This window comes from Mauremys mutica, chromosome 4 (genome assembly GCF_020497125.1).
Source record: "Mauremys mutica isolate MM-2020 ecotype Southern chromosome 4, ASM2049712v1, whole genome shotgun sequence".
NCBI classification, from domain to species: Eukaryota; Metazoa; Chordata; order Testudines; family Geoemydidae; genus Mauremys; species Mauremys mutica.
Genome location: NC_059075.1, coordinates 49,947,698 through 49,974,046, shown reverse-complemented (window position 1 = coordinate 49,974,046; position 26,349 = coordinate 49,947,698). Strand labels below are relative to the sequence as shown.

Below are 26,349 nucleotides of genomic sequence, written 5' to 3'. Positions count from 1 at the left end.
AGGAGGATGAACATTAATTCCTTCTTATCCATTTCCTTCCTTTACTTAAAGTCAGCTGCCAAAGGAGCTAAAAAAAAATAATGTACTCGCTGTACCAAAAACGTTTAATAGTTCTCAGGTCCCCATATATAAATAGATATCTTGGATTGCTGGAAGGTTTGTAGGGAATAGACAAAGTACAAAGAACCACTTCTTAATCACAGATGTGAGAAGGGGCAGGTCTTTTCCTCTGGCCTTTCTTTCCTTTCCAATGTAGAATCTTAATACAATTGTAATGATTCTACCTTCCCTTTAGAGACAGAGGTGTCTAAACCAAAGTCATATAATGACTGAATGCAAATACATATAAGGAAACGAGCACAAAATTGACTTTACTGGAAGTTTGCAAACAAAGTATCAGTTCTTCTTTGAATAGTGTCCCTGTGGGTGCTCCATTGTGAGTGCAGTAGCATCCCCTGCACCTGAGATCAGAGATCATCGGTGGCAATGCCTGTTGGGCCACACATGCGCTCCTCCCCATCTCGCACCATGAGCAGCATCTATATAGCATTGTGTGGTTCAACCGCCTCAGTTCCTTCTCAACCATCTTTGATCTGGGACGGAATCTTGAGCAGAGCCCTTCAGACATCCATATCCGTTAGTAATAGTGTTTCCATTATAATTTCATAGATATTAGCTGTTTCCTTTTTCTTCCCACTTGAAAAATTAATTCCATTGCTCTTTCCTCCCCATTATGCTTTAGCTTAACGTAGGTTTCCTTTGCTACGCCCTTCCCTATTGGGAAGCTCTCCCTTCTTGGGAGATCCCCTGGTTTCAAGAGGTGCCTCTCGTGTCATGAGGCCATACCCGTAAGCGACGGTCATTCACAGTGCATATGCTGTCTTGGTAAGGGGCATGTCTCTCAGAAGTGTACCCACTGCTTCAAGTTGAAGGCCCGGTCCAGAAAGGACCATGAACTGAGGGTAAAACTCTTACGAGTGGAGAGCACTCTGCATCCAGTCTCAGACCCTGGCTCCAGTACCTCTCCAACACAGCAGTCACCATTGGCACAGTCATCAACCAACCCTCATTCACCACGCACCAAGAGACCTTGTTGGACCCCGCCAAGGTGATCTGGCAGACCCCAGCCTCAGTACTACCAACTTGCAAGCAAGCGGATAAGAAATACCATGTCTTCACTAAAGACATTGAATTTCTGTTCTCCCACCCTACTCCTAAGTTCTCTCATGGTCAATGCACTATAAGAGAAGGAGCAACACCACCACTCCAGGACAACCCCGTGTGACAGGGACTAGAAGAGGCTAGACCTCTTCAATCATAAAGCATACTCTTCATCTACAGTCCAGTTCTACATTGCTAACTGTGAGGCATTCCTACCCACATTTAATCATACGAACTATTCAAAATTTCAAGAATTCTGTCAACTCTTCCCAGATGACAAAAAAGAGCAGTTCCAGGCACTGGTGATGGAAAGACAACTCCTGGCCCATATAGCACTGCAAGGCTCTTTGGACTCTGTGGACATGGCTCCTTGCTCCATTGCAACATCAGTGGTGATGAGACAAGCATCATGGCTTCACCTCTTCGTATTCCCCAGAGAGCTGCAGACCACTGTCAAAGATCTTCTTCTCTTTGAAGGGCCTAAACTCTTTGCCGAGCACATGGATGAGTCCCTCCATTCTTTAAAGGACTCTAGAGCGATACTCAGTTCACTCAGTATATATACACCAACACCTAAGAGAAGATAAGGTAGGAACCAAGCTATCCCAAGGTTTCAACCTATACATTTCACCCGTCAGCAACAGTATGACACGCAATGTAGGCAACAGAGGCCTCCTCCCAAACTCAGGCAGAACTCAAGGGGCTATATCTCAGACATTGACCTCCAAACAACAATATTGAAGCTTTGGTTGAGGCCCTAAGATGCCTCCCTCTGGTCCAGTTGCTGCAACCATCTTCAATAGACCATCAGTTTGGCGGCTGCTTGGCCACCTTTTACCTCTTAAGGCAACAAGGCATCTCGGACAAGTGGGTCTTGGAAATCATCAACAGAGGGTACTTCATTCCGTTCCCCTCTCTTCCACCCAGCCAGTCCACCTCCCCGTCCCTCTTCAGGGACCCTTTTCACAAACGCTTTCTACAAGAAGAAATAAACCACTTTCTGCAGCTGGGAGCCATAGAATTAGTCCCATTCTAGCACAGAGGGAAAGATTTTTATTCCCACTATTTTCTGATCCAAAAGAAATTAGATGAGTAGATACTTATCCTAGATTTGAGGAATCTCAAAAAATTCATCAAACTACAATGCTTCAAGATGGTCACACTATCAACAATTATCCCAGCACTGGAACAGGGGGACTAGTTCCTGGCCTTTGACCTGCAAGACATGTACTTCCATATCACCATACACCTTTCCCATAGGCGATTGCTCAGCTTCATCCTGGGGTCCGACCATTACTAAAACAAGGTACTACCCTTTGGCTTTCTGCAGCGTCATTGGTATTTTCCAAAGTCCTCGCGGTGGTGGCAGTGCACCTACACAAACAAAGGGTTGTAATATTCCTATATCTAGATGACTGCCTTCTCAAAGCTCCTTCCAGAGTCTACGCTGTCAAAGCCATAAGAAAAATGATGGACCTTTTCTCCAACCTCGGCCTCCAGATAAACATACAAAAGTTGGTACTGACACCAGTACAGCTCTGGAATTTATTGGGAACCAGCTGGAGGCTGCCAAAGCAAGAGCCTTCCTCCTAAGTCACAGATTTTTGGTAAGTCAGTATCATCTCCACTGTGAGCCACCAGCCCACAGATATCTGCCAGGACTTCTCTACAACTGCTCAGTCATATGGCAGCAGCCACGTTTGTTGTGAAACATACCAGATTACACATGTGCCATCTTCAGGGATGACTACAAACAGTGTATGTACCCCACAGACACAGCCTAAACAAACCTGCTATTGATACCAGTCAAGATCAAGGACTCATTGGACTGGTGTACACAACCCCAAAATGTTGGGGATGCCCTTCCTTCACCCAACACTGTCCTTGATACAAACAACCGACACCTCCCTACGCGGGTAGGAAACACATCTACAGACCTCCATGGTACAGGGCAAGTGGTCCCCCTCAGAATCAGTGTTGCACATCAGTCTCCTAGAATTACATGCAATACACAATGCATGCCGACACTTTCTACCATTAATCAGACAAAGGGCCATAAATAAGAGTAATGACGGACAACATCACCTGCATGTTTTATATCAAAAGACATGGGGGAGCGAGGTCCCTGTGATCAGAAGCACTAAAATTTTGGAACTGGTGTATCCAATACATCATCAGCATCTTGGTCTCATACCTACTTGGACACCAGAACGTCATGGCAGACGCACTGAGCAGGAGATTCTCACAAGATCACGACTGGGAGTTAGACACAAGAGCCCTGCAGGACATATTCAGCTGCTGGGGATTCCCGAGCATAGATCTCTTCAGCACACCCAGAGTTGCCAAATGTCCACAGTTGTGCTTACTTATTACATGGGTTGCACCCCTACTCTGTGGCTTTCCACCATTTCCCCTATTGTTCAAAGGGCTTCACAAGATGGAACAAGCTACAGTCATTCTCGTGGCCCCAACATGGCCACCACAGATTTGATATCCTTACCTCATGCACCTGGCAGTCTGTGCACCAATCACCCTACAGTTGACTCCACACCTCCTCTCGCAGGACACAGGCCAAATCCTCTATCCCAATCTAGAACTCCTACATCTGAAGGCATGACTCCTCTATGGTTCCAGGATTCGGCAAAGAGGTGAAAGAGATTTTTTTAAATAGCAAATGTGATATAACTTACCTCTATAAATGGAAAAGATTCTGAACTTGGTGCAACACCAAACATGTCCCTGCAATGAGTGCTCCTTTGTCTCTCATTCTAGACTACACTCTAGAACTTAAAAGATCAGGACTCTCCACAAGCTCCGTTCAGACACCTGGCCGCCATCACGGCATTCCACCCCAGGATAGGTTATTCCATATTTATCCACACACTAACAGAAAGATTCCTTAAGGGCCTTCAAAACCTGTATCCTCAAATATGAGACCTCACCCTACCTTGGGATCCCAACCTAGTTTTGCACTGTCTCACTGGCCCCCTGTTTGAGCATGGCAATGTGCTCCTACATATACCTATCCATGAAAACAGCATTTCTCATCACCATCGCATCTGCCCAACGAGTAGGAGAAATGGGTGCTCTCCTGGCATACCTGCCATACACAGTCTTTCACAAAATCAAGGTCATGTTATGACCAAACCCAAAATTCTTACCTAAGATGCCGTCCTCTTTCATTCAGAACCAACCTGTCCACCTTCTCTCCTTCTTCCCAAAGCCACATGGCAACCAAAACGTTTCACATCTTGGATGTCAGACGACCATTAGCCTTTTACCTTGACAGAACTAAATCTTTCAGGTATTCACCATGCTTATTCCTCTATTGCTGAAAGACTCAAAGTGAGCAGCCGTAGCCAAACAACACCTTTCCAAATGGATCTCAGAGTGCATCCTCCTTTGCTACCAATGACACAAATTGCAACAAAGAGTCCTTTGGCACCTTATAGACTAACAGAAGTATTGGAGCATAAGCTTTCGTGGGTGAATGCGTCTGACAAAGTGAGTATTCACCCTGAAAGCTTATGCTCCAATGCTTCTGTTAGTCTATAAGGTGCCACAGGACTCTCTTGTCGCTTTTTACAGATCCAGACTAACACGGCTACCCCTCTGATAAATGACACAAATTGTAACCCCCCACCTGGAACTTGAACGCATTCCACTCACTCGCTCTTCACTTCAATTGCCTTTCTAAACAACATGTCAATTACTGATATTTGCAAAGCGTCCACCCAGGCATCCACAGACACTTTTAGCTGACAGTATGCCATTACCCACGAAGAGGCATCATGTGCTCTAGTAGGACACACTGTCCTATCGTCCTTGGAAGCCCCAGCCTTCCTTCTAGGGGCACTGCCGAACAGTCACCTACAGGTACACTACTCGAAGAAGAAGAAGAGAAGGTTACTCACCCTGTGCAGTAACTAAGGCTCTTCGAGATGCTCCATTACCTGCCCTCCTCCCCTCTGCTTTGGAGTTCAAACACAGACTCTGCGGTGGAAAACTAACTGAGGTCAGTTGGACCTCAGAGCACGAGAAGGGGAGGAGCACATGTGCGGCCCAATGGGCACAGCTACCAAAGATCTCTGATCTTAGGTACAGGAGGCACTACTGCACCTACAGTTACTGTAACCTCAGTTACTGTACAGGGTGAGTACCTCTTTTTCTCAGGCTAAGATCTGATTTCCGCAGCATTCAAGTAAATATTTAAACTGTTTTAGCCAGCCAGTTTTCTAGTCCTCTGATTTGCTTTTTATGTTTGACTTTTCATCAGCTATTTTCTCTTTGAATGCTACACTGAACATACAACAATGATATTCTCATTGGGAATGTTTATAGTATTGATTTTTAAGTATGCTTTTTGACCTAGCATTAATCTGTAATTAGTTCCAATTAGCAGGAAATCTGAAATTCTTTGTCAAGGTTAAAGTGTCTTTAATTCTTCTCAGTTTTAGAGTTAGTCTAGGAATGTCTGTTAATTTCTATGTTGTTACTTTGAAGTTGGTATACCGCCTGCATATATGAGCCTGCCAAAATCATGAATCCTGCCAGACCCCGCAAGTGCTGCTGAAATTCCCAGTCGAATATATTAAACCTCTATACAGAGACTGTGTGACACTAGATCTAAATTGAGTTTTGACACCCCTAATTTTTATGGTAAAATACCTTTTTTTAAGCTCAAGTAATTATTCTGTGATCCTTAAAGAAAATAAGCAAATTTTTTAAATATCTTATGTGCATATGTATATAAAATATTGTATCATCATTGGGGGGTAAAGATCTGGAGTTGTTATACTAAAGTAAATCAACAAGATATACAGACCACAATCCTGCAATGTGTACCACCACATGAGTAGACTGCTATATCAGCATGTAGTCTCAGTGAAGTTTAATGGGGTCCTGCCTGGGCACAGTTATCCATCCACACATTACACCTTGCAATATAAGGATGAAAGTTAGTGTGGAAATTGTTGAAAGCCAATTAATTGTCAGAAACAGTTTGGAGGGGTTTTTTTCCTTTTTTTCCTGTGGTATTTGACAAAAGTCTTGCTCACTGCCAATGAAAATATTGGATATGTCTTGGAAATGCTTTGAATGAAGAAAAAATCCTTTCCTATAATAACTTCAACCAGTCAAAACTTTTCAAGCCCTTGTATAATTCCTCTCATTTGTACCCAAACTTTTTGTTTTAATAGTAGCCATAAATCATGACATGAAATTATACAAGTATAAGTTTCATAATGGAAACTTGATGATTTGATCTGTGCTCTGTTGTGGTATTCAGTCCCACAAGGATTTTTGGTTGTTATAAATAGATAGTAGGTCTTATTGTGGCCTGGAAAATTTTTAACTTCTGGAACAAACTACATTATGTGCCTCTAAAGCTAGTGACACCTTTATTTTGCTTTTCACATATTACTTTTGCTGTGGGGACATATTATGCAACCAGTGTATTTTGGATAGTTTGGTTGCAATGAATTTCAAATGAGCCAAAAACAAAGACTGAGCTCAATAGCACCCTTCATAGCATCTTTATTGCTGTGGGAGAATGAGTATTTATACAGTGATTTTTCAATGAAATACAAACATTGAAAAATGTACATGGGTCTCATAATTTTTATTACTTTATATAATGTAGTTTCTAAATGTAACAGTACATTTATTTGAAAATAGCTTAATGAAAAATTTTACCCAAAAAAATCAGAGTTACGGTGTTTAAGATAAAAATGTGCTGATTTGAACAATCCTTCTTTTTAATAGGAGACAGATGACTACAGGTATTTTGACCCCAAGATGTTGCGAGGCAGTGACAGGTGATTTTACCATGATTTTTTTTTCTTTTTACCTTCTATATATTGGAACAGCTAATGTAAAAATTTTGTACTTTATTTGGATCATAACATAACTGCATTATTCCCATTAATTTATAGAAAGTATTCTCTTACAAGAGTACTTTCTGCAGAATCTTTTGCAGCTACTTTCTGTATTTTTGTGCACTTACATAATTCTTTAAATCACAAGTATACTGTTTTTAGAAGGAAGGCATGTATTTTAAAAATATTTGGGGGTGTTTTGCTCACCATAAGTTTTATTGTTTGGCACCCCTTTTTTTGTCCTTTTAAATTCAACTTTTCCCTACTTATTGATTGCTTGAAATGATAGTCACAACCTCTAAGTCAGGCAGCTGATGTTAGAGGAATTTGCAGCCAAAAGCAATTCCCTGGAGTCTGGACTCACCAGAGAGATTTCTGCAGGGTGTATTTGATTTAAATCATGATTTAAATCAATAGTCAGGAAGACTTGATTTAATCATGGATTTCTACATGAAAGTGCATTCTTGTTGGTTCTTATAACTTAATAAATATTCTTCACAACTCAGAGATAAATGTAGATTTCATTTTTAGAAGGTACACACTATAGATTTGTTTTAAGTGATTTATTTTGAAAACTTTTCAGATTAGTTTTCCAGCTATATCAGAAAATGAATGATTGTTTGGTTATTTCATTTACCAAAGGTAATTGAAGCAGGTATTTATGAAGTCATTGGAAAGTGAACTATCTCCAATTTAACAGGTTAATCATTAATATTTGGAAGATTTTCTTGCCATGCTGTATTAGGAGGAGAATATCACCAGACAGACATTTAAATTGTTCTATTTAACTAAAACGACGATGTTGTGTGTTCTGGATTTTTTTCTTCAACAGCAAACATACAATATTTTAACAAAACAAGCGCATGAATTTTTTTAATTTAGTTAAACATTCAAATTTTTTTAAATCAGGTTTGTTTAGTTTTTAAAATAGTCACATGAAATATTTTTTGCATAAATACAAAAATTAAATCAACTGTGTCAGCCAGGTCAACATGAGAAACTTAAAATATTGGCTTCTGCAGCTAACTCAGTCGTCTCCACCTTCATTTTCCTGTTTGTTCATAATCTGGAAAAGAAAAACAAGCTTTCCTGCTTTTTCAGGTCTCAAACGATTTCTCAATTTGGACTGAATTAGTCCAAAGGAAGAAAATATTCTTTCTACACTGGCAGAAGAAGCTACTGCTGTTAAAAGTGAGATTATCACTTCCACAGTCTCTGAATCCAAGTGCTTAAGTGACTTCCACCAGTTCACTGGTGTGACTTTCTTTAAAACATCATCAGCAAAACATATTTCTTGAACGGTTCACCCTTAGCTCTGAAGTTTATTATAGTTGGCGTTATGGAGGGATGATTGCTGGATGTCCATGTCATAGCCAGCTCCTCTTCTTCAGCAGTTAAAGTTTGACCCTGGTACCAAGTATTGAAAATATTTGCAAGAAAATGAGCTGGAGATAGTGCTTGTCCCATTAGTTTTTTTTAATGCTTGTAATTTAACTCTGTCATTGCATAATTCTCTTTTTAAGATCTCACTCAGTTCCTTGCAAATTTCAACAGCATCAGCAATAAAACAGCTATTTGCCTGCATTTTGTTCAAGGCTACAGAAATGGGTTTCTCAGGGTCCTCGGCATGTGTTCAACATTTCTCTTAAGCCCAATGTTGAGAACTTTGGCTGTGACAGTGCTATCTATTTTTCCCCAATTTTGTTCACAAACTCTCATTAGATTAGGCCAGTTCTTGATATAGTGCCTGAAACAGTCCACTACTGAGTTCCATCGCGTGTCTTGTGGGAGAGTTAGCTTGGTTCCTCCCATTTTTTTCAGAGCAGCTGCTGCAAAGTGGTTGTTACGGAAGTATTTTGCAATTTCAACAACATTAGCCTTTATTTCTGGAACAATGAAGTATTTGGCTAAGTGGTGCATCAAATGAGCACTGCAACCGTATGTTATTAGCTTGGGACTCCCTTCTAAATAATTTCTTCTCATCTTGGATACATTTGCAGCATTGTCTGTGACCAAGCTGTGTACTAGACATTTTAATTTTTTTTCCACAGTTTGTTATAGCTTTTACTGCTACTTCTTGTAAGTATTCTGCTGTGTGTGCATTTCCTGATGTATCAATTGTTTCTGGAAGGAAGACATTCCCTTCTTCTGTTATCGCACAAGCACATACCACAGGATCATTGTGGACATTGCTCCACCCATCAAGACTCAGGTTAACAATTTTACCCTCTAGACCTTTTGCACACTGCTCAATTTCTCTTTCATACACTTTATCCAGCAATTTGCCTGCAACATCTGCTCTGTTGGGTGGACTGTATCCTGGTCTTAATGACTGAACCATGTTAATGAAGCGTCGGTTCTCAATCATACAGAAAGGAGAATTTGTTGCATAAACAAACCAGGCAATTTTTTCATCAATTACCTCTTTTTGTAATCTGCTGGTTCTTATAAAAAACTTATCTATGGTTGTTTCTGGATGATGGAGATTTTTTTTTCTTTTTGCTACAGGTAATATAATGTGGCTACGTGACAGGCACGATGTAACTGACACTATCATTGGCAGATAATTCTGAAACTATAAAAAATGATGGTGATCTTGAAGGTGGATAGTCTTCAGAATCCTGTATGTTGAGGATGGATTCTCCTAAACAAAATAAGTCAATGCAGTTATTTAAGTATTATTACCATACTTCTCATTTAGTATTACTCACGGCATTCACTGACACTCAGTACTACTTTAAAGGTAAAATTGTAAAAGAAAGATCTGCCTATTTCTGCTATTTATTTTTTTATCACAACTGCATCTAAAATGATAGTACCATAGAGTAACAGCTATATTTTTCCTCAAACATGAGAAATCAAGAATAGTCCAGAAGGAAGACAGGCAGTCATGAAGAAAGAAGAATGAAATAAAAAAGTTTACCAACCTGAAGATCCTGCATGTTCAGACATGTTCTTTTCATCATCTTCAACGCAGCTTCCTCCTGAGAAGGAACACTTCTTGTGATATTGTTTCATTCAGACAAGCAGGCCTTGCATTTCTTTGTTGCACTGTTTGCATTTTACATGCATGCCTGTCTTACCCTCAGGTAGAGGAACTTCATTAAAATATTCCGAAACTGGGTCTCTTTTATGGCCTGCTGCCATTATAGGTTTTTCATTCTAGTGAGAGAATGGTATGGTAGATCTCAAATCAATGAAGGCTGCACTCAGAAAGACCTCAGGACTTCTGGAATATTCTGCTCAAACAGTTTTACGTTTGTTTCTATTGCCTATCCCTTTCTTCTCACATTTATCTCCAGACTTCATCTCCTTGTCCACATCTATTCCACCCCCAACAATTCATTGAACTTTTCAATTCATTGAACTTTTTGAAACTTTACACTTTTAGAGAGAGGTAAGGGATTGACTCAGTGTACGCAAATTTGCAGAGGGACGGACAATAGGATTGAGGTCTGTTATTTCTCACCTCTATATATTTATTTATTTTAAAACATTTTTGCTGTTAACCAGCATGTTATCTCTGGAGACACAAATCCACAGTTTGAGAACTGCAAAACTAAGCATCTCTTATGGTATCTTCTAGACTGAGCACTGAGTCCCATTGGGTAAATAGAAAGATTAACCTAAATAATGCATACAGAATCCCCCAGAACCTCATAAAATTGGGTCCCTAATCCATGAGCTGTTGGAACTCATTTACAAAACTTTTCATAAACACTACATTAATATATTGTCTTATACTATAGAATTAGAATTTATAATCCCTATTCTGTGAGGGGATATCTGTGAGCTATAATGTTTCTTAATTAAAACTATTTTAGATAGGTTTTTTCCTCAAAAAGCATTTTATCAAGAAAAATCCAATTTAAATGAAAAAAAATCCTTTTTTTTTTTAATAAATCATTGCTTTTTATCCAGCTTGGATTTCTGTAATACTGCATTTGGAACACTCATTCCACTGACTGAGAATGCTGCTAATATCTTACAAATAGTTTGCACAGGTAAAGGAATGGGTCCTAATGTTTAGCAGCAGGATTTCTCGTGATACTTTTTTACTCTGGAGTGTTAGAACCATTTACAAAAATACTGTTTGATCTCAGAATTTTTCACACTCTAACTTAAAGTCATAGATCATTAACAGTTAACTTAAACTTCCCTACCTATTATTAAAGAGGTAAATATTTTCATCCGTTTTTAACCTGAAATTTTGATGTAATTGTACAGTAGTTCTATAAACTGCGTTGGTAGTAACATAGATTTCTTGTTTGTTTAGTGTGAAATGGAGAATTATCTAGACATTTTGTGAAAAGAAAAAGGAAGAAATAGTAGCGCTTACAGCAAAAATGTCATAAACTGTTTCATGAACTGCTACTTTTATGAATGATATCTGTAGCTGATAATCTCAGCAATAGCGCACTCTAGAAATAGAGAAGATCTTTGGTTTTAATGTACTTAAAAAAATCCAACTCAGTTCTGGGAGAACAGCAAGATCATTTGATTCGTGGGCTTTCTCATTGGAGAAGGCAGGGCAACACTGTCCTTGGCCATTTGCATGCAATAAGAATTTCATCTGTCCCCTTTCCAGTGTTCTTCACTCCTGACAAGCACATTTACAATAATGAAAAATGATTTTCAGAGTATAAGTATCTGTTTTATACATTGCACATGCACTTTCAAAAGTAGCTTTATGGATTAAAAACGAGTGCTGAAAGCTGTCAAAGTTAAAATTGGCAGTGCTGTATATTTTCCTTCTTTAAATATAGCAGCATCTTTCAGCCTGTTTTATTTTGCTATTGTGAAACATCTGGTTTGAGTGCAGTTTTGTCTGTGAAACTATTAAAAAATAGTTTCTTACTAAAATCAAGCCAAACTTGATTTTTTTTTTGCTCTTACAAAAATATTCATTGATTTTAGTACCTAATTTGCACCCACAGGTATCACAGTTTCTGTGTGTTCATATTACAATTTGTTTGTGAACTTATGTGCTTTCAAGCATCATCATACTGGAACATGCAGTGCAGATACAAGATTGTGTCCACATAATTCAGAAAAATTAGTTCTTGGAGACCACTTCTTGTCTTTCTTCCTTCCATAAGGCATGTAGGACATTCTTAAGCATGTTATGTATATGACTAGAGGGGGCTACAAATTTTAGTCTTAAGTGAATAAAGGTTCCAATTCATTTAAAACCAAGTCTGATGAAGGAGACAGCAGAATAAATATAGCTGCATAGGCTTTTGTTTGTAATCATCCTTATCTTCTGAACAGTACCACACAGATCAAACAGTATTCTTTTAACAGCTGAAAATGATCCAAGAAACTAGTCCAGCTAGTTGCCAAAAACTCAACTTTAAAATGTTGATGTTCAGTATTATGATTACTGAAAGGGCATTATTAATTTGTCTTTGAGGTATTCTTTAGCACAAAACTAATTTCATTCCAACATACCCTTTTGCTGTGTGGACTATTGGAGTTTCTACTTATTACTTTTAAAAGTATACAGGAATTATGTTAACCTAATCCAGCCACAGCACAGCTAAATTTTTCTTCCCACATTACACCTCTGTCAGTATTTGTGAGACTTGTCCAAAAGGATGAAGTTGAATATATATGAATTTATAGATTATATTTAAATAAGGGAGAACTATATTAGCAATAATGTAAATGAAAAGGCTACTGCATTCATGCCAGAATGTCAGTCCACCTGTAGTAAAGGATTGATTCCAGTGTATAGGAGAATGAGCTTCTTCTGAAGAATGGCAATATTGATTGAACTGTTATCTACCAATTTTGAGGGATTTGGGAAGAATTCCTGAAAAAAGACAGTGAGAAATCAATTCATTCTTTTCTTCTTTTATCCTAATTTGTTCTTGCTTTGTCTTATATTTCTTTCCTCAAATTTCTCTTGGAATCATAACTTGTAAACTGTGGATTCTGAAAACTACATTATCTGCATGTTTGTGATTTCATTGTTTTTGGTTAGGGCTCTTGTTTCTTTCTGTGGTGTTTGCGTATTTCCAGACCAAAAGACAGAGGGTTACTGTACAGTTGTAATAAAGGACGGTTATACAAAACATTATTAGAAACCTATAGTTATTGAATGTATGGTCAACATTCCATAAACTGTGCCCCTGTATCACAACCTACCTATGGGCCAGCAAGGGGGAAGTTTGATTAAACCCTGGGGACATAACAGTGAGGAAAGATAGGGTAGACTCTGCTACTCCCAGAGCCATCTCTTTCCTCCCTCCACCTTCCCTTGCAGTGTACAGGAAAGGGGGTTCAGGGAAGGAAGAGATTTCTTCACTTTCCCAGCTGCCTATTGGGTAGGCAATTGGGGGAGTTGATTGATTATCTTGTGTGCTTTCCCCACCTTTCCCTGTCCCTGAAGCTCTCTGGACATGCAACAGCCCCAGTTTCCCTGTCCTGTAATGGAAATATAGTTTGGACTGCCTTTCCAACATGCTGAGAGTCTGACCACATCACCAGATTTAGGAATCAGGAGTGAATTTTTTTCCCCCAGGGCAAGAGTCACAAGATGCCTAGCAGTTGTTTTTGCCTTCCTTGCAGCACTCTGGAGGCCTGGTTTCAAGTTAACAAAGAGTAAGGACAGGAATTTAAAAGTTGTAAGTTTATAAGTTTGTGAAGCTGGTGTCCAGTGTGGATAAGAGGCTTAAAGAGACAACTCCCAGAAATCAACTTGAGCAAGAGACTCAGGGAATAACTTGTAGGACCTATTAGCCTGCAGGAAGAAGGGAAGACCATAAATTTTTGCAGAATGAGGTACCCTTCATGTTTACCCCCATCCCCTTTTCTGAAGAGAGGGTAAGAAGTTTATGAGGTGAGCTGAATCCTAGGAATTAGGCGGAAGGGGACCAGCCATGAATATTGATTATTTGGCATGGAGGCCATTTAATAATACACACTGGGACTGAAGTAAAGCCTAAGGGGTGTTCTCTCTGTCTGACACACACGCACGCACACACCATAAAGTTGTAGCCTTCTGTTTTAAAATCCATCCCTTTATCTGTTATATTCTCCTTTGTGCACTGATCAGTCTGCTTACATTCACCCAGCCTCTGCCCAAGTATATTTTCAATATATAAATCTTCATAATCCACTACCCAAAAAGTGTGATCTGCTAACTCAACCACACTCTATTCCTCAGTTCTCCTGCCCATTTCAGAGATACCAACATCTAGAATTTATTTCCAGAGGCTCAGTGATCCACGTTTCCAGCAGCCCACAGTGATCCAGACATTACATTGTATCTTATTCTCAATATTCAGAAATACCTTCCATTATTCTGGTGTGAGACAACCTAATTTGTCCCATAAATCTTCCTTTGATGGACTGGAAAACCTGTTAACCCTTCTAATGTGAATAAGAAACCCAATTTGTCTGAGAGGAAGGGTCACAAATTTGACTGATTTCCATGAACACTAGTGATTTATCTCACAGAATTCATTAGTTCCACCAGCTGCATCACCGCTTACAAAATCTATGGAGCTCTCACCTGTTCACATGTTAGTAAAAAACAAGGCGAAAATTCACTAGTCTTCCAAAACTGAAGAAATAAATTTTATATATTTGAGCTAATTGAATGAATGAATGAATGAAAATTTCTATATCAAATCTTTTTTGAGAAATGTGACCTTTAAAGTGTCTTTTTATAACTCTCTGTAAAAAAACAAAATACCACCAACTATTAGAATGTACCCTGTAAATTTTGTGCATAAACATACTCATTTAATATTTTTATATTTATATCAGTAGTAAAAACCCTAACTATTCCATTTATAATGCAGTTCATTTTTATTACAGCTCAGTTCCAAGAAACAAAAATCCATTCCAAGAGGTAAGTCATGTAGAAATCATACTTTTTCCAAATCAGGGTCTAGGTATTATAGTATCAGTATTTTTTAAATTTCCAGTCATTTCATGGTTGTGAATTCAGAAAATGGGAGATTCTGTTTGCAAAATCACTAGTCTAATTATATTCATTATTAATTATACTTAGCAGTTATGCTGGAGAGCTCCTTTCATCTTCAAAGGGTTGTACAAGCATTAACTACTCCTTACAATACCCCTGCAAGGTAATTATTAGTGATTTAATGATAGAGCCATAATTAGAATGCAGCAATTTTAAACTCCCAGTACTATACTTAGTCCTTTTAGAATACAATGCCTCTCTAAATTTAGTCATCCATAAGTCTTTACACATAGCTGGATACTGCAAAACAGTATTTGTAAGCAATAGTTCCAGTAACAACTCAAATTGTATTTAATCATTTGCTGCCTTTTTAATTCATTTTCCACAAACATTTGTGGAAAGTGGTGGGTTTTTTATTTTCACAGTGATGTTTGCTAAAAACAAAAATCTCATGAGTATTTATTTTAACACATTCATGCTAAGGTTTGAGGTGAAAATGCTTGCACAGCCATCTTGAAATGTCTTTGGTTTCCCTTCTCTTTTGGTTTGTATTCACTTGGAGACCAAAAACAATACCGTGTTACTTGAGTAACCATACATCATAAATAGCAAATAGTCAGTGAATATGTGGCAAATAACTTATAGGCTGAAATATGTTCACATAAAGTATTCAAATAATTTTGAACATTGAACAAATTAGTAAAAATCCACCAGTTTGTGGATAGTTCATGAATAGGGCGGGGGGAAGCTAATAGTTCATCCCCTTTACAGTTTTCTTGAACATACCCCAGAAAATGTTACTATTCTTAGGTGGTCGTTAGATTATTAAACCTTCTAATGTTAAATGAGAATCTAAAAGAAGATAAAAAATGGTTAAAATATCTTAATAGTAACAGCAGTGTTAGAAGATAGAGCATCTTTATCAAATTAATTCTTAACCTTCCACCAGTGCCAAAACAATGATTAAAAATACTTCCTCTAATGGTTATCTCAGTAAAAATTAGTAACTCAGACTCAGAGTATTCCATTTTCTTCTATCAAGAAATATTTGAAACATCAAAAGCTTCTGAAAATTAGATAAGGAAAATTTTACAGCCCTGTTTTGTTTGAAGCCTGTGGTTTTCTGTCCCCTAAATGATTGCAATTGCAGTATTGGTAATTCAAGTATTATCCTTAGTAATAGATCCTTTAAGTAGAATTAGGTTTGTAAGATTAACAGGCGGCCCAAATTATTTGTTGCTTCATTATTTGTTTGCTTTTGAAAACTCCATGTTAAAAAAAAAACTGGTTTTCATCTCATTTTTTAATTAAACTCCATATACTATAGGAATTTGATTGCATATTCTAATTATCTCCTCTTCTATGTGTTTGTATTTTAGGCAATTGTTTTTGTAGTTGGAGGAGGCAACTACATTGAATATCAAAATCTTGTTGACTACATTAAGGTTAAGTACATTTTGCAAATTATATCCTATAATTAACTGATTATAACTAATTGTAGCCTATGTAACTTATCTTTTCAATCTCGTAGGAGCTTGTTATATTAAGTTCAGCTGAAATGCTTATGTTTATATACAACCTGGGAATAATTATGTAGAAAAAAAATCAATAGCAAATTTGGGTTTTGGTCTTGAAATGGTGAATGCATATTAGCTCTGCCTGCAGTTTTGTTACCACAAAACTTGCAATATAGCTGAGAGTTAGACTACTATACTACATTCCAAATTGTTTCACCTTAGAATAATGTTTTACATAATAGAGAAATTGAAATCTGTAAATTTTGATGTGATGAATTGACCATTAACTTCATTTCTCTTTGCTGTTCAGGAGCAAGGAAAAAGTATTTTCTAGATAAAATGTTGACCTCATCACTCTTTACAGATGAAAAGGCTCAAAAAGTAACTGTAATTGTAGAGGAATTACTCAAATATACACTGCAGGCAATGTCAAGAGTTCTTCTCAACTGACTGTTGAACATCATCATGGGTGCTTTGAGTCACAGTGTAGTTTTCATTTACAACACATCACTACTAAAATAATATTTGCTGCCTAGTAATTGTCAGAAACATCCAGGGAACAGAGGTCTTTATACATAACTGTACTGCCCTGTCAAATAGCTTTGATACTATCAGCTTTGCTAATCACTAGGAAATATGAAGATTGAGGTAAAAGACCCTGAATTATATGAAATCATATAATATGGTTGGAGTACTCCAATCCCCATCACATTTGATACTATTTCACAACCTTGTTTGATTAATTTTGATTGGTAGTAGTTAGATAAAGCAGTTGTCACCACCTGTGATTAAAGATTAGATGCTACTCAGGAATATTCTTCAGTAACTTTAATCTGCATGCATCAAAAGCTCTTATTAGCAAATTGCTCTTTGTGCATGACTCTGCACTTGTAGTCTACTCAGAGCAAGGATGGCAGATAATGGCATCTTGTTTTACAACAGCCTCATTTTGGTGTGACAGTTAATGTTTCAAATGCTGAATATATTGCAAACAACAAACAGGCTGTTGAAACACACATCAGAATTAACAGTATAGCAGTAAGCATGGTGACATTTACCCACCTTGGAAGAATCTTCACTAAAAAACATATTGAAGTCATTTACCTAGAAAGCTTTATTGGATTGTTTGTATGATTGATTGATTTGTGTGCAAGCAACATGATATTTGGCCTTGCCAAAGAACAAACTGTATAGTATAGTAGTGCTTTCCATCTGTACTATATGCTGCAAAGACATGGACTAGCTTTTGGTTGCTTGAGGTTGGAAAAGAGAATTTTTTTTTAAAAAAGTAACAGTACTGGTTCATGTTTGACTGCTGGAATACAGGCAATGCTGTTGAATGTGCATCTCAACTGGACAGGTCATGCCTTACAAGTTGTTGAGAAACAAACACCAGAACAACTAATCTTTGGTGAACTAGTTGGTGGTAAACAGACATAAGGTGAATAAAGGAAATATTTTGAAGGCACTAACAAGAATGTCAGGATACTGTAAACAACAATTATAATAAATGGCAAATGAAGCTGTTTGAGGATAACTTCATCTTTGCAGTGAAGAGCCTGGACTCCATCAGGAAGTTAGCAAGGTGGTTCTTTGTGGTATAATGTAAACTTAACTGACTCATTTTACATAAGACATCTTGAATGGGCAAAGCAGATCTTTAGGACTCAGCCCAGTCACTTTCTGCAGAACTAGAGCACCATAGTGATTAGTTTACCAATACATTGTGTTCAAGGCTGTCTTCTCAAAAAGAAGCTAGAAACTAGTTTTCAAATAAAAGCTGAGATTCTCCTATACGTTTCTACTTACCTCAAATCAAGGGGAGGAGGCGCTACAACTAGAGGTTTTGCTCTGATGGCTTTTAAAGAAAATAAACTATGTATATTTTCCTCTTAGCTGATTGCTGAAGCCCAGCTAATACCAAAACTGCCAGGCCAACTACTACTGCCAATCATTGGAGGGATTTGGGAACAGTTGCTTCCCTGAGAGATTGCTTCTTTCAAACCATGCTTAAGTCAGTTTGGTGAGAGGATTGGGCTGCTGGCAGAAACTTCGTTTTAGACACTTCAGTTTAAAGCAGTAAATGGGAACCCATCAAGTGAAGATCGCCACAGATACTTCGAGACACTATTCTGTATGGTTATCAAATGAAAACGTGTTAAAGAGCAATCAGCAATCTTGAAAGGTAGAGTAGATTCTTAGAGATACACAGCTGGTATATCAATCCACAGATCCTGTACACCCTAGTGCAGTTATTCTGTAGGGAAGGGATACAGTGATCAGATAAAATGAATTAATAAAGGATTTAGGGAGGTATTCTTTAAAGGAGTGGAAATGGGGTTCGGGCCTCCCGTGACTGGTACAGCAGGGAGCCAACCCACCCCCATTTACAGCCTCCCTTAATCCTTATTTGGGGGGGAGGACTGGCAAAGTCCCAGCAGCAGGTTAGCTGGGCACCAGGATGAGTAAATAGGGAGGGCTGACAGCAGTTCCCTCTTCCTTAGTATATGTAAATTATTTTGGAATTACCTGCACTGTACACATGTATCTGTCGAGTACTCCCAGACATGTAGGAATAAAATTGCGGACTAATCAAACCAGTGGTTCTCAAACATTTGTATGCAAGACAAATCAGACTCCTGAAGGGGTACGGTAGTCTGGAAAGATTGAGAGCCACTGAATTAAACCACATCCATGTCTCCTGTCCTCCTTCCAGCATAGCCAGACAAGGATTGTTCATCTCTGAGGAAAGGATAGTTTTGCCTCGCTCATCTTCTGATTTGCCTATAGCAGCATTAACTAAGCTTCAAAAGAAGGTTAAAATCAACCCTCGGGGATTAAGGAGAATCACAGTAATCTGATGCATATATGGAAATGGAAGAAAAGGTTGCATAAGGTTAATTGGCATAAACACAGCTTTTTTCCTAGCATCTTTTTCAACATCATAAAAAAACTTGTGTTTTCTGTTGTAAAACTTTCTGGTCATAGGTTCTGCAGTTCATTAGTCTTGATCTATTTAAAAGACAAAATTTTGTGTGTTGGGTATTAGTAATAAAATTCTTACTCATAAGCCATTTTAAGGTACTATATCCCTGTTTACAAGACTGAATGGCATTAAGTCTAAATCCTTACCTCTGTCAAGTAGTATGCTGTATCACAAGAGCTTTAGATCCAGTGTAGTTTTCCATATGACTTTACATTTAGATTTTGTTTGATTCCCATAATGAGCTTGGAATTTAATCTGAAAATCAGTTAAGTTATTTTATACAGCTTGAAATACATCTCTAATAATTGTTTGGCTATAAAATCTTGATTTGAATGTCTCAACCAAGTACTGGATTTTAAATTAAGTACTTTGATCTTATATTTGATTATTAAACCACTGTGGTTAACTTTTTAAAAATAAGCTTAATGTTTTATTTAAAATGATATATTTTTTAAAAATGTGTATGTTGGAGAGCTGAAGGATGACAGTTCTGTTTCATGGCAACTTTGGAGGTTTTGAAATGTTTCATTCTGCATTGGAATGAAAACAAAGCCTTATGTTTGTTTTTGAAAAAGCAAAATTGTCAAAATGTCCATTTCCCAGTCAAAAATCTGAGCTGTTTGGTACGGTGTAGATGTAGTGCACTGACCTGGGATGTGGGAGTCACAGGTTTAAGTCCCTGCACCTCCCTGATTCAGGGTTTTTCATCCTAGATTAATCAGACAGAGCAGGGACTTTGAACCAGGGTCTCCCATATCCCAGGCTAGTACCCTAAACATGAGGCTATAGAATGATAGTCTCTCTCTCTCTCTGCCTCTACCTTTACAACAAAAACTTCATCAAAACTGATGTCTGTGTGAAAAATCACAGCTTTGATAGGTCAGCATACAGTATTACAAAACTTTATTTTACTGAAAATGTTCTGATTAGTTTTACTGTATGTTCATTCAGACAGATACTGCATTGCTAAATACATTTTGTGTGTTTAAAGAACTGCAGCCAGACTCAAGCAATATTTGAACAAAATTAGGAGTAATTTTTCCATATTGCCCTTGCACAATTACCCATGTGTGTACATGTCTTATTTAAGGTGCTCTGAATGCAAAACAAATGAAGTTACGCAAGCAGTTTAGTGTCTGTGCAAATTAGACCAAATAGTCACACTTGCCGTCACAGTTTTGAAGATTTTGACCCTAGTATTTTGTTAGAATCCTATTCAAATCCTGTATAAAAACCATTTATTTCTTTCCAGTCATTCCAAATTGTGTACGTAAATGGAAGTATTGTTCTCTAAGACTTTCTTCTTCTAATCTTCTGTCTGATTCATTCATTGATACCTCAGTCTAATATTTATAGAATCAGAACTCATCAGCACGGAAGAAATGTTGATGTCCCAAACCCAGGACTGAGGCACCACTGGCAGCATGACAACCCTAATTTTAAACAAGTGTGCTTTGATGTTCTTCTTCGGCTAAATGCAGACATGTATTCCAAGTAGATGTTTGCACGCTGGAGCCTTTTGTCCAGCAGGACCCGAAGAAGGGAGATACTCACACCTCATGCCTGTAGCCTGGCAGCATTGCCCCGACCCCCCTCAGTTCCTTTTTACTGCCTGTCAGATATAGTCAGAGCTCTGTGTGGCTGTTGCTACAACCTCACACATTTATAGCCCGACCTCCTCACACAGGATCATGGCTGCACCCGGCTCCAGTGATCAGCTCTCTGCACCTTGCGGCGTGGCCGCTGCATGGCTTAGAGAGGAAGAAGGATGTTTTTTGGAGGCTGTCCAACAGGTCCTACTTAACAGCAGGAGACCTTCCATTAGAATGACCTACAGGGCAAAGTGGAAGAGGTTTTCTGCATGGTCCTTGGCCCATCAGTCCCATCTGATAGAGGCTTCCTGTAGCACCTTCAGGAATCAGGCCAAATATCGGCATTTCATCCCCCTATCCAAGGGAAATCTGTTTTCTCAAAACAAAATTCTTGAGAAGTCTCCTCCGCCTGCATACTCCAGTCAGAGAGGTGGCCCCTTTGTAGGACTTGAACATGGTTTTAGCGGCTATAATGGGGCCTCCATTTGAGCCTCTTGCTTCCTGCCTGCTGCCCCTCTTGTTTCAGAAGACTGCATTCTTGATAGCTATTACCTGTGCCAGGAGGGTATAAGAGTTGTAGGTCCTGATGGCTGGGCAGTTCTCCAGGGACAAGGTGATGCTTCGGCCACACCAAAGTTTGTATCCAAGGTGGTGTCTCAGTTTCACCTGAACCAAGTCATGTATTTACCTGTATTTTTCCCCAAGCCGCATTCCTCCCGGGAGGAGCAACACCTCCATACACTAGATGTTAGATGCTGTCTGAACAGGACTGAGAAGTTTTGTGTTTTGCCTCGTCTATTCGTATCATATTCAGACCGCATGAAGGGACAAGTGGTCTCTGCGCAGACCATCACTAGATAGACAACGTTTTGCATCAGGTGTACATATGAGATGGCGTTGGCTGTGCCTCCTCAGCAGATACGGATGCATTTGATGAGAGCAGAAGCAACATCAGTGGCCTTCCTTAATGGCATTTCCATATTGGACATTTGTAGTGCGGCCACGTGGTTGTCTGTACACACATTAATGGACCATTATGCAATCACTGCTTCTTCCAGAACAGACGCTAACGTCAGAAGAGCAGTCCTACAATCCTTGCTTAGGTAGACTCTGGATATTCGGTGCAAAGGAACTGGGGCGGGGGGGTATCAGGGTGGCTCTGCCTCATATAGCCAGGGAAGGTGCTATGGGCATGAGCGCCACCCTTCTACGGGTACTGCTAGGCAAAAGACTGGTGCACGCACACACCTACTTGGAATACAAGTCTACATCACATTTCAAAAAACTGTGGTTACAAGTAGCCGTTTCTTTTTGAAAGTTAAATCAATAGCACTAAACTCACAGGTCTTGTAGTTCTCTATGGAACGGAAACAACACAGGATAGAAGCCATGCAAATTTCCTTGCAGTGCTTCACCAATGATCCACAACTCTTCCTTCTTAGAGACTATCTGGAGTAATCAGTTCTCCAGAGCTATTAATCTTTGGTAAGAATGCCCTTTTTGGAAATGTTTATGATGTGGGCATATGTCTGTAAGGAACTGGATTGAAACCCAAACTAATCTCAAAAAAGCCACCAAACAGCTTTCAAATAGCAATATATTTGATGACAATGTCAGTGATCACAGTAGTGAACTATATTTCAGCTAATTACAAGAGTTTAAAAAGTTCTTCATTCCATTATCTTCGTTATTAAGACTTGCAGTGCCCCAAGGGAAAAGATTTCTGTTTGCAGACATGCAAATACACATTGAATGCCCAGTGTCTTTAACTAATTAACTTCCTTTGGAAGACGTAGTTTATCTCCCTGTCTTTAAAAAAAAAGATAAAATGTTTTAGCAAGGTGCCAGGCTGCCTCCTCTCTAAGGTTTGGCAGACCACTCTTTCTTCCAACAACCAGTGTTTTCATAGGTGGGAGACAACATGATGAGGTAAACCCCTCCTCCTCGTCACTGTAAACAGGTTATAAAGTGAGAAAAAGCAAAATAACATCAACACAGTTATTTGAAAGTACTGGAGGATCTCAAATCTGCACTTGTGGGTCTACTTTTTGAAGGCATTTGGTTAACAGTTTAATACTGGAAATATTTTCTCATTGTTTCTATATTTCGTATACATCTTATATTCACATTTTGGAGATGAAAGAATCAGGATGATTTTTCAGACTTAGAAACTATTAGGAAGATATTGCTGGAACAAAAACAATTTATAGTCACTGCAAACTGAATGTTTTATCCAAAGTTACTGTGTTTAAATGTAGTAGTATAGTAGTAGTAGTAGTATAGTAGATTGGCATGAATGTGATACCTCTGTTTTTGGGTAAGGGATTTTATCGTCAATGTACTGTTGTATTAGATTTTTCCCTGTCATGCAATGGGCTATAGATTGGGGAGTTTAGGCTTTACTGTAATACGAATAATAATGCATTGCTACCATTCTTATAACAATGCCTTATATTATAAAACAAGGATGTATGGCTTTTCTGTGGGAGCTCAGGAGGAAGCCCTTCAGATGGAGATTTTATATCCTTTTAAAAGTTGTAACAAAGGACTGACAATTAGATTCTGAGCTCGTCTATATGGGAAGCTGGTCCTGATTAACTGGTCCTGATTAATTCCCTGTGTGGATGTTCTTATTCCAGAATAAGAAGGCTTTATACCAATTTTGCGTAGTCCATTTTGGAAGTGGATTCATTTTAGGGCTTGTCTACATGGGAACACTAAGGAAAATTAATAAAATTAACTTTTAAAGTTAAATTGCATTAACCCCCATGACTGTGCTCTTATTCAGAATTAAAATGGCCTTACTTTGGATTACTTTAATTCTTAAATTTACACCTTTTAAGACCTATGTAGATAAAACCTAATTCAGAATAAGGCCCTCTTATTCCAGAATAAGATCTAGACAGGAAGTTATTGCAAAATATCTCTTCTGCTTTAAATTCACACCCTACCTTAACCCAAATTAATTTACCAGTAGACAAGCCCTCTATTTAATTGATTTCCGTGTGTGAAGAATGCCTCATTTTTCACTGCTTTCTGACTTTGTCCCATCATTTCCCCATTTCTTCCACTTAATCAACATTGTTTTATTTTCTTGTGAGGCATTTACTTTTCCTACCTTGATCAGCAACCTAGGTTTTATACTAGAAGAACAAGTTCCTCACATGATCTCTGACTGCTCAAGTTATTGTTTTGTACACAACTAGTTAATCACCCACATTGTTGTTTTATTCAAACTGATCTCTCCTTATCTTTTCTTTGCACAGGGCAAACAAGGCAAACATGTCTTATATGGCTGCAGTGAGCTTTTCAATGCTGCACAGTTTATAAAACAGGTAAGTTACCACTAATATTTTAAACTTTCAATACTTTGAGTTAATTGCCTTAATATTCCATAGCTGACTTTATTGGATTCAGTTGTAGAAATTGAACTATTTTAAACACTTTAATGCAAATTGAAATAAAGATCAACTGGTAAAAGTTAAAAAAAAAGATTCTAATAAAATGTTAGTGTTAGTCTGGATCTGTAAAAGCAGCAAAGAGTTCTGTGGCACCTTGTCATGCATCCGACGAAGTGGGTATTCACCCACGAAAGCTCATGCTCCAATACCTCTGTTAAGTCTATAAGGTGCCACAGAACTCTTTGCTGCTAATAAAATTTAAGAAACCTGAGTTGTAAATGGTATTTAGCAAGTGCACATGTAACAGATGAATATGGTTTGTAATCAAGTATGCTTTAATTAAATGTCTCCAAGTAACATAAACTATTATGGAGAAGATGGATTGATTTCACAGAACTCCTCCAAATTCACATGTCAATCCATATTAGCTGTTGAAATACCCCAGCAGGGTAAACACCTCCATCTGACATTGTTTTGAAAGCTTTGGCTTAAGCTTTTCACATTTAGGCTCTGTCTATACTACCAGGGTAAGTCAACCTAAGTTGCACTACTCCTGCTACGTGAATAACGTAACTGGAGTCAACATAGCCTAGGTCGATTTACCGCGGTGTCTACACTGTGCTGCGTTGACGGGGGACGCTCTCCCATCAACTTACTTTACTCTTCTCGTTCCGGTGGAATACCGGAGTTGACCAAAGATTGATCTGCAGTCGATTTAGCGGGTCTTTACTAGACCTGTTAAATTGACCCCCACTGCATCAATCGCAGCAGCATCGATCCCCGGTAACTGTAGACATGGCCTAAGTGCCTGACCTTGAGAGTGCTACACCCATGAACTGCATTGGGAGTTGCAGGTCCCCAATACCTTTTGGAATAAGCCCTTAAATGACAGTGAGATTTAATTAACAGTAATATCAATTTCTCCACACTCCTTTCCAACGATATACAGCTGCTCAGCCTAGTTGACACTGTTGAGCATTTCTTAGCACTGCAGTGCCTCCCATCACCTATATTTCTTCCTTTGTTAGTCATTTCATGGTACATAAAGCAAATCAATTGGTATTTAAATACATCTGACAGAACTAAGCACATTCTTACTTCATAGGGATGAGAGTCCTTAGTGTACACTATTAAGCCGACAGCTCTGTACTCAACTGTGTGACTACAGATTTTTCTTTTTATGAAAGATTGGCTTTGTTTAGTAGACATTCCAGAGCTGTTCATTTTTATTGTACTTTCAGGACAAAATAAACCAATGCTTTTTATACCTTACATTTTTCTCTTAACTAGCATTCTTTTATTTGTAAACAGCAACCAAATATTGTAAAAAACAGAAAGTTTGCTCTTTAAACTGAATTATTGGGCTAAAAAATAATATTGACAATGTGATTTTTTTCTCTTCTCTTTGTATTTAGCTGTCCCAACTTGGGCAGAAATAGGACCGAAAAACACCATTATTTGAAACTACCTGGCAATTTGGAAGTGTGAAGAAAAAGATCATGGCAACACTCAGATGACACCTTCATATCTATAACCTTGTTATAACATTAAAACTTAAACCGTTCCATTAATCTGATCATTTTGAAGGAAGACCTGTACTTAACATAGTGTATATGAATAACAGAATAACATTTCAGAAAATAAAACTTAATCTATATTTTGTCTGCTGTAACATTTCTGTGGTTGGTGCATTTTACATTTTTAGTTTGCAAATGTGTGTAATTGTGGTATGTCTGGGACTTGAGTGCAATAGAAAGTGTAGTATATGCAAGGCCTACATGCAGATAATAGCATTTATCGGGTACCATATGTATCCTTTAGTTCTTGTTCCAGTAACTGACACAATTGTTTTAAACAAAAATTAAGAGAAAATTGCTTAA

General features: G+C 38.3%; 1 protein-coding gene across 2 annotated transcripts in view; it reads left to right on the top strand.

Annotated features, from left to right (window-relative positions):
* Positions 1-26,128, top strand: part of SCFD1 (sec1 family domain containing 1) — a 129,265-nt gene extending 103,137 nt beyond the window's left edge. For both annotated transcript variants that reach the window (XM_045015045.1, XM_045015047.1), the window contains exons 21-25: positions 6,925-6,977; positions 14,865-14,898; positions 16,353-16,418; positions 24,335-24,403; positions 25,885-26,128. In XM_045015045.1, coding sequence (XP_044870980.1) covers positions 6,925-6,977; positions 14,865-14,898; positions 16,353-16,418; positions 24,335-24,403; positions 25,885-25,908 — 246 coding nt within the window. In that variant the 3' untranslated portion in view covers positions 25,909-26,128. The remainder of the gene's footprint in view (positions 1-6,924; positions 6,978-14,864; positions 14,899-16,352; positions 16,419-24,334; positions 24,404-25,884) is intronic.
* The last annotated feature ends 221 nt before the right edge of the window (positions 26,129-26,349 follow it).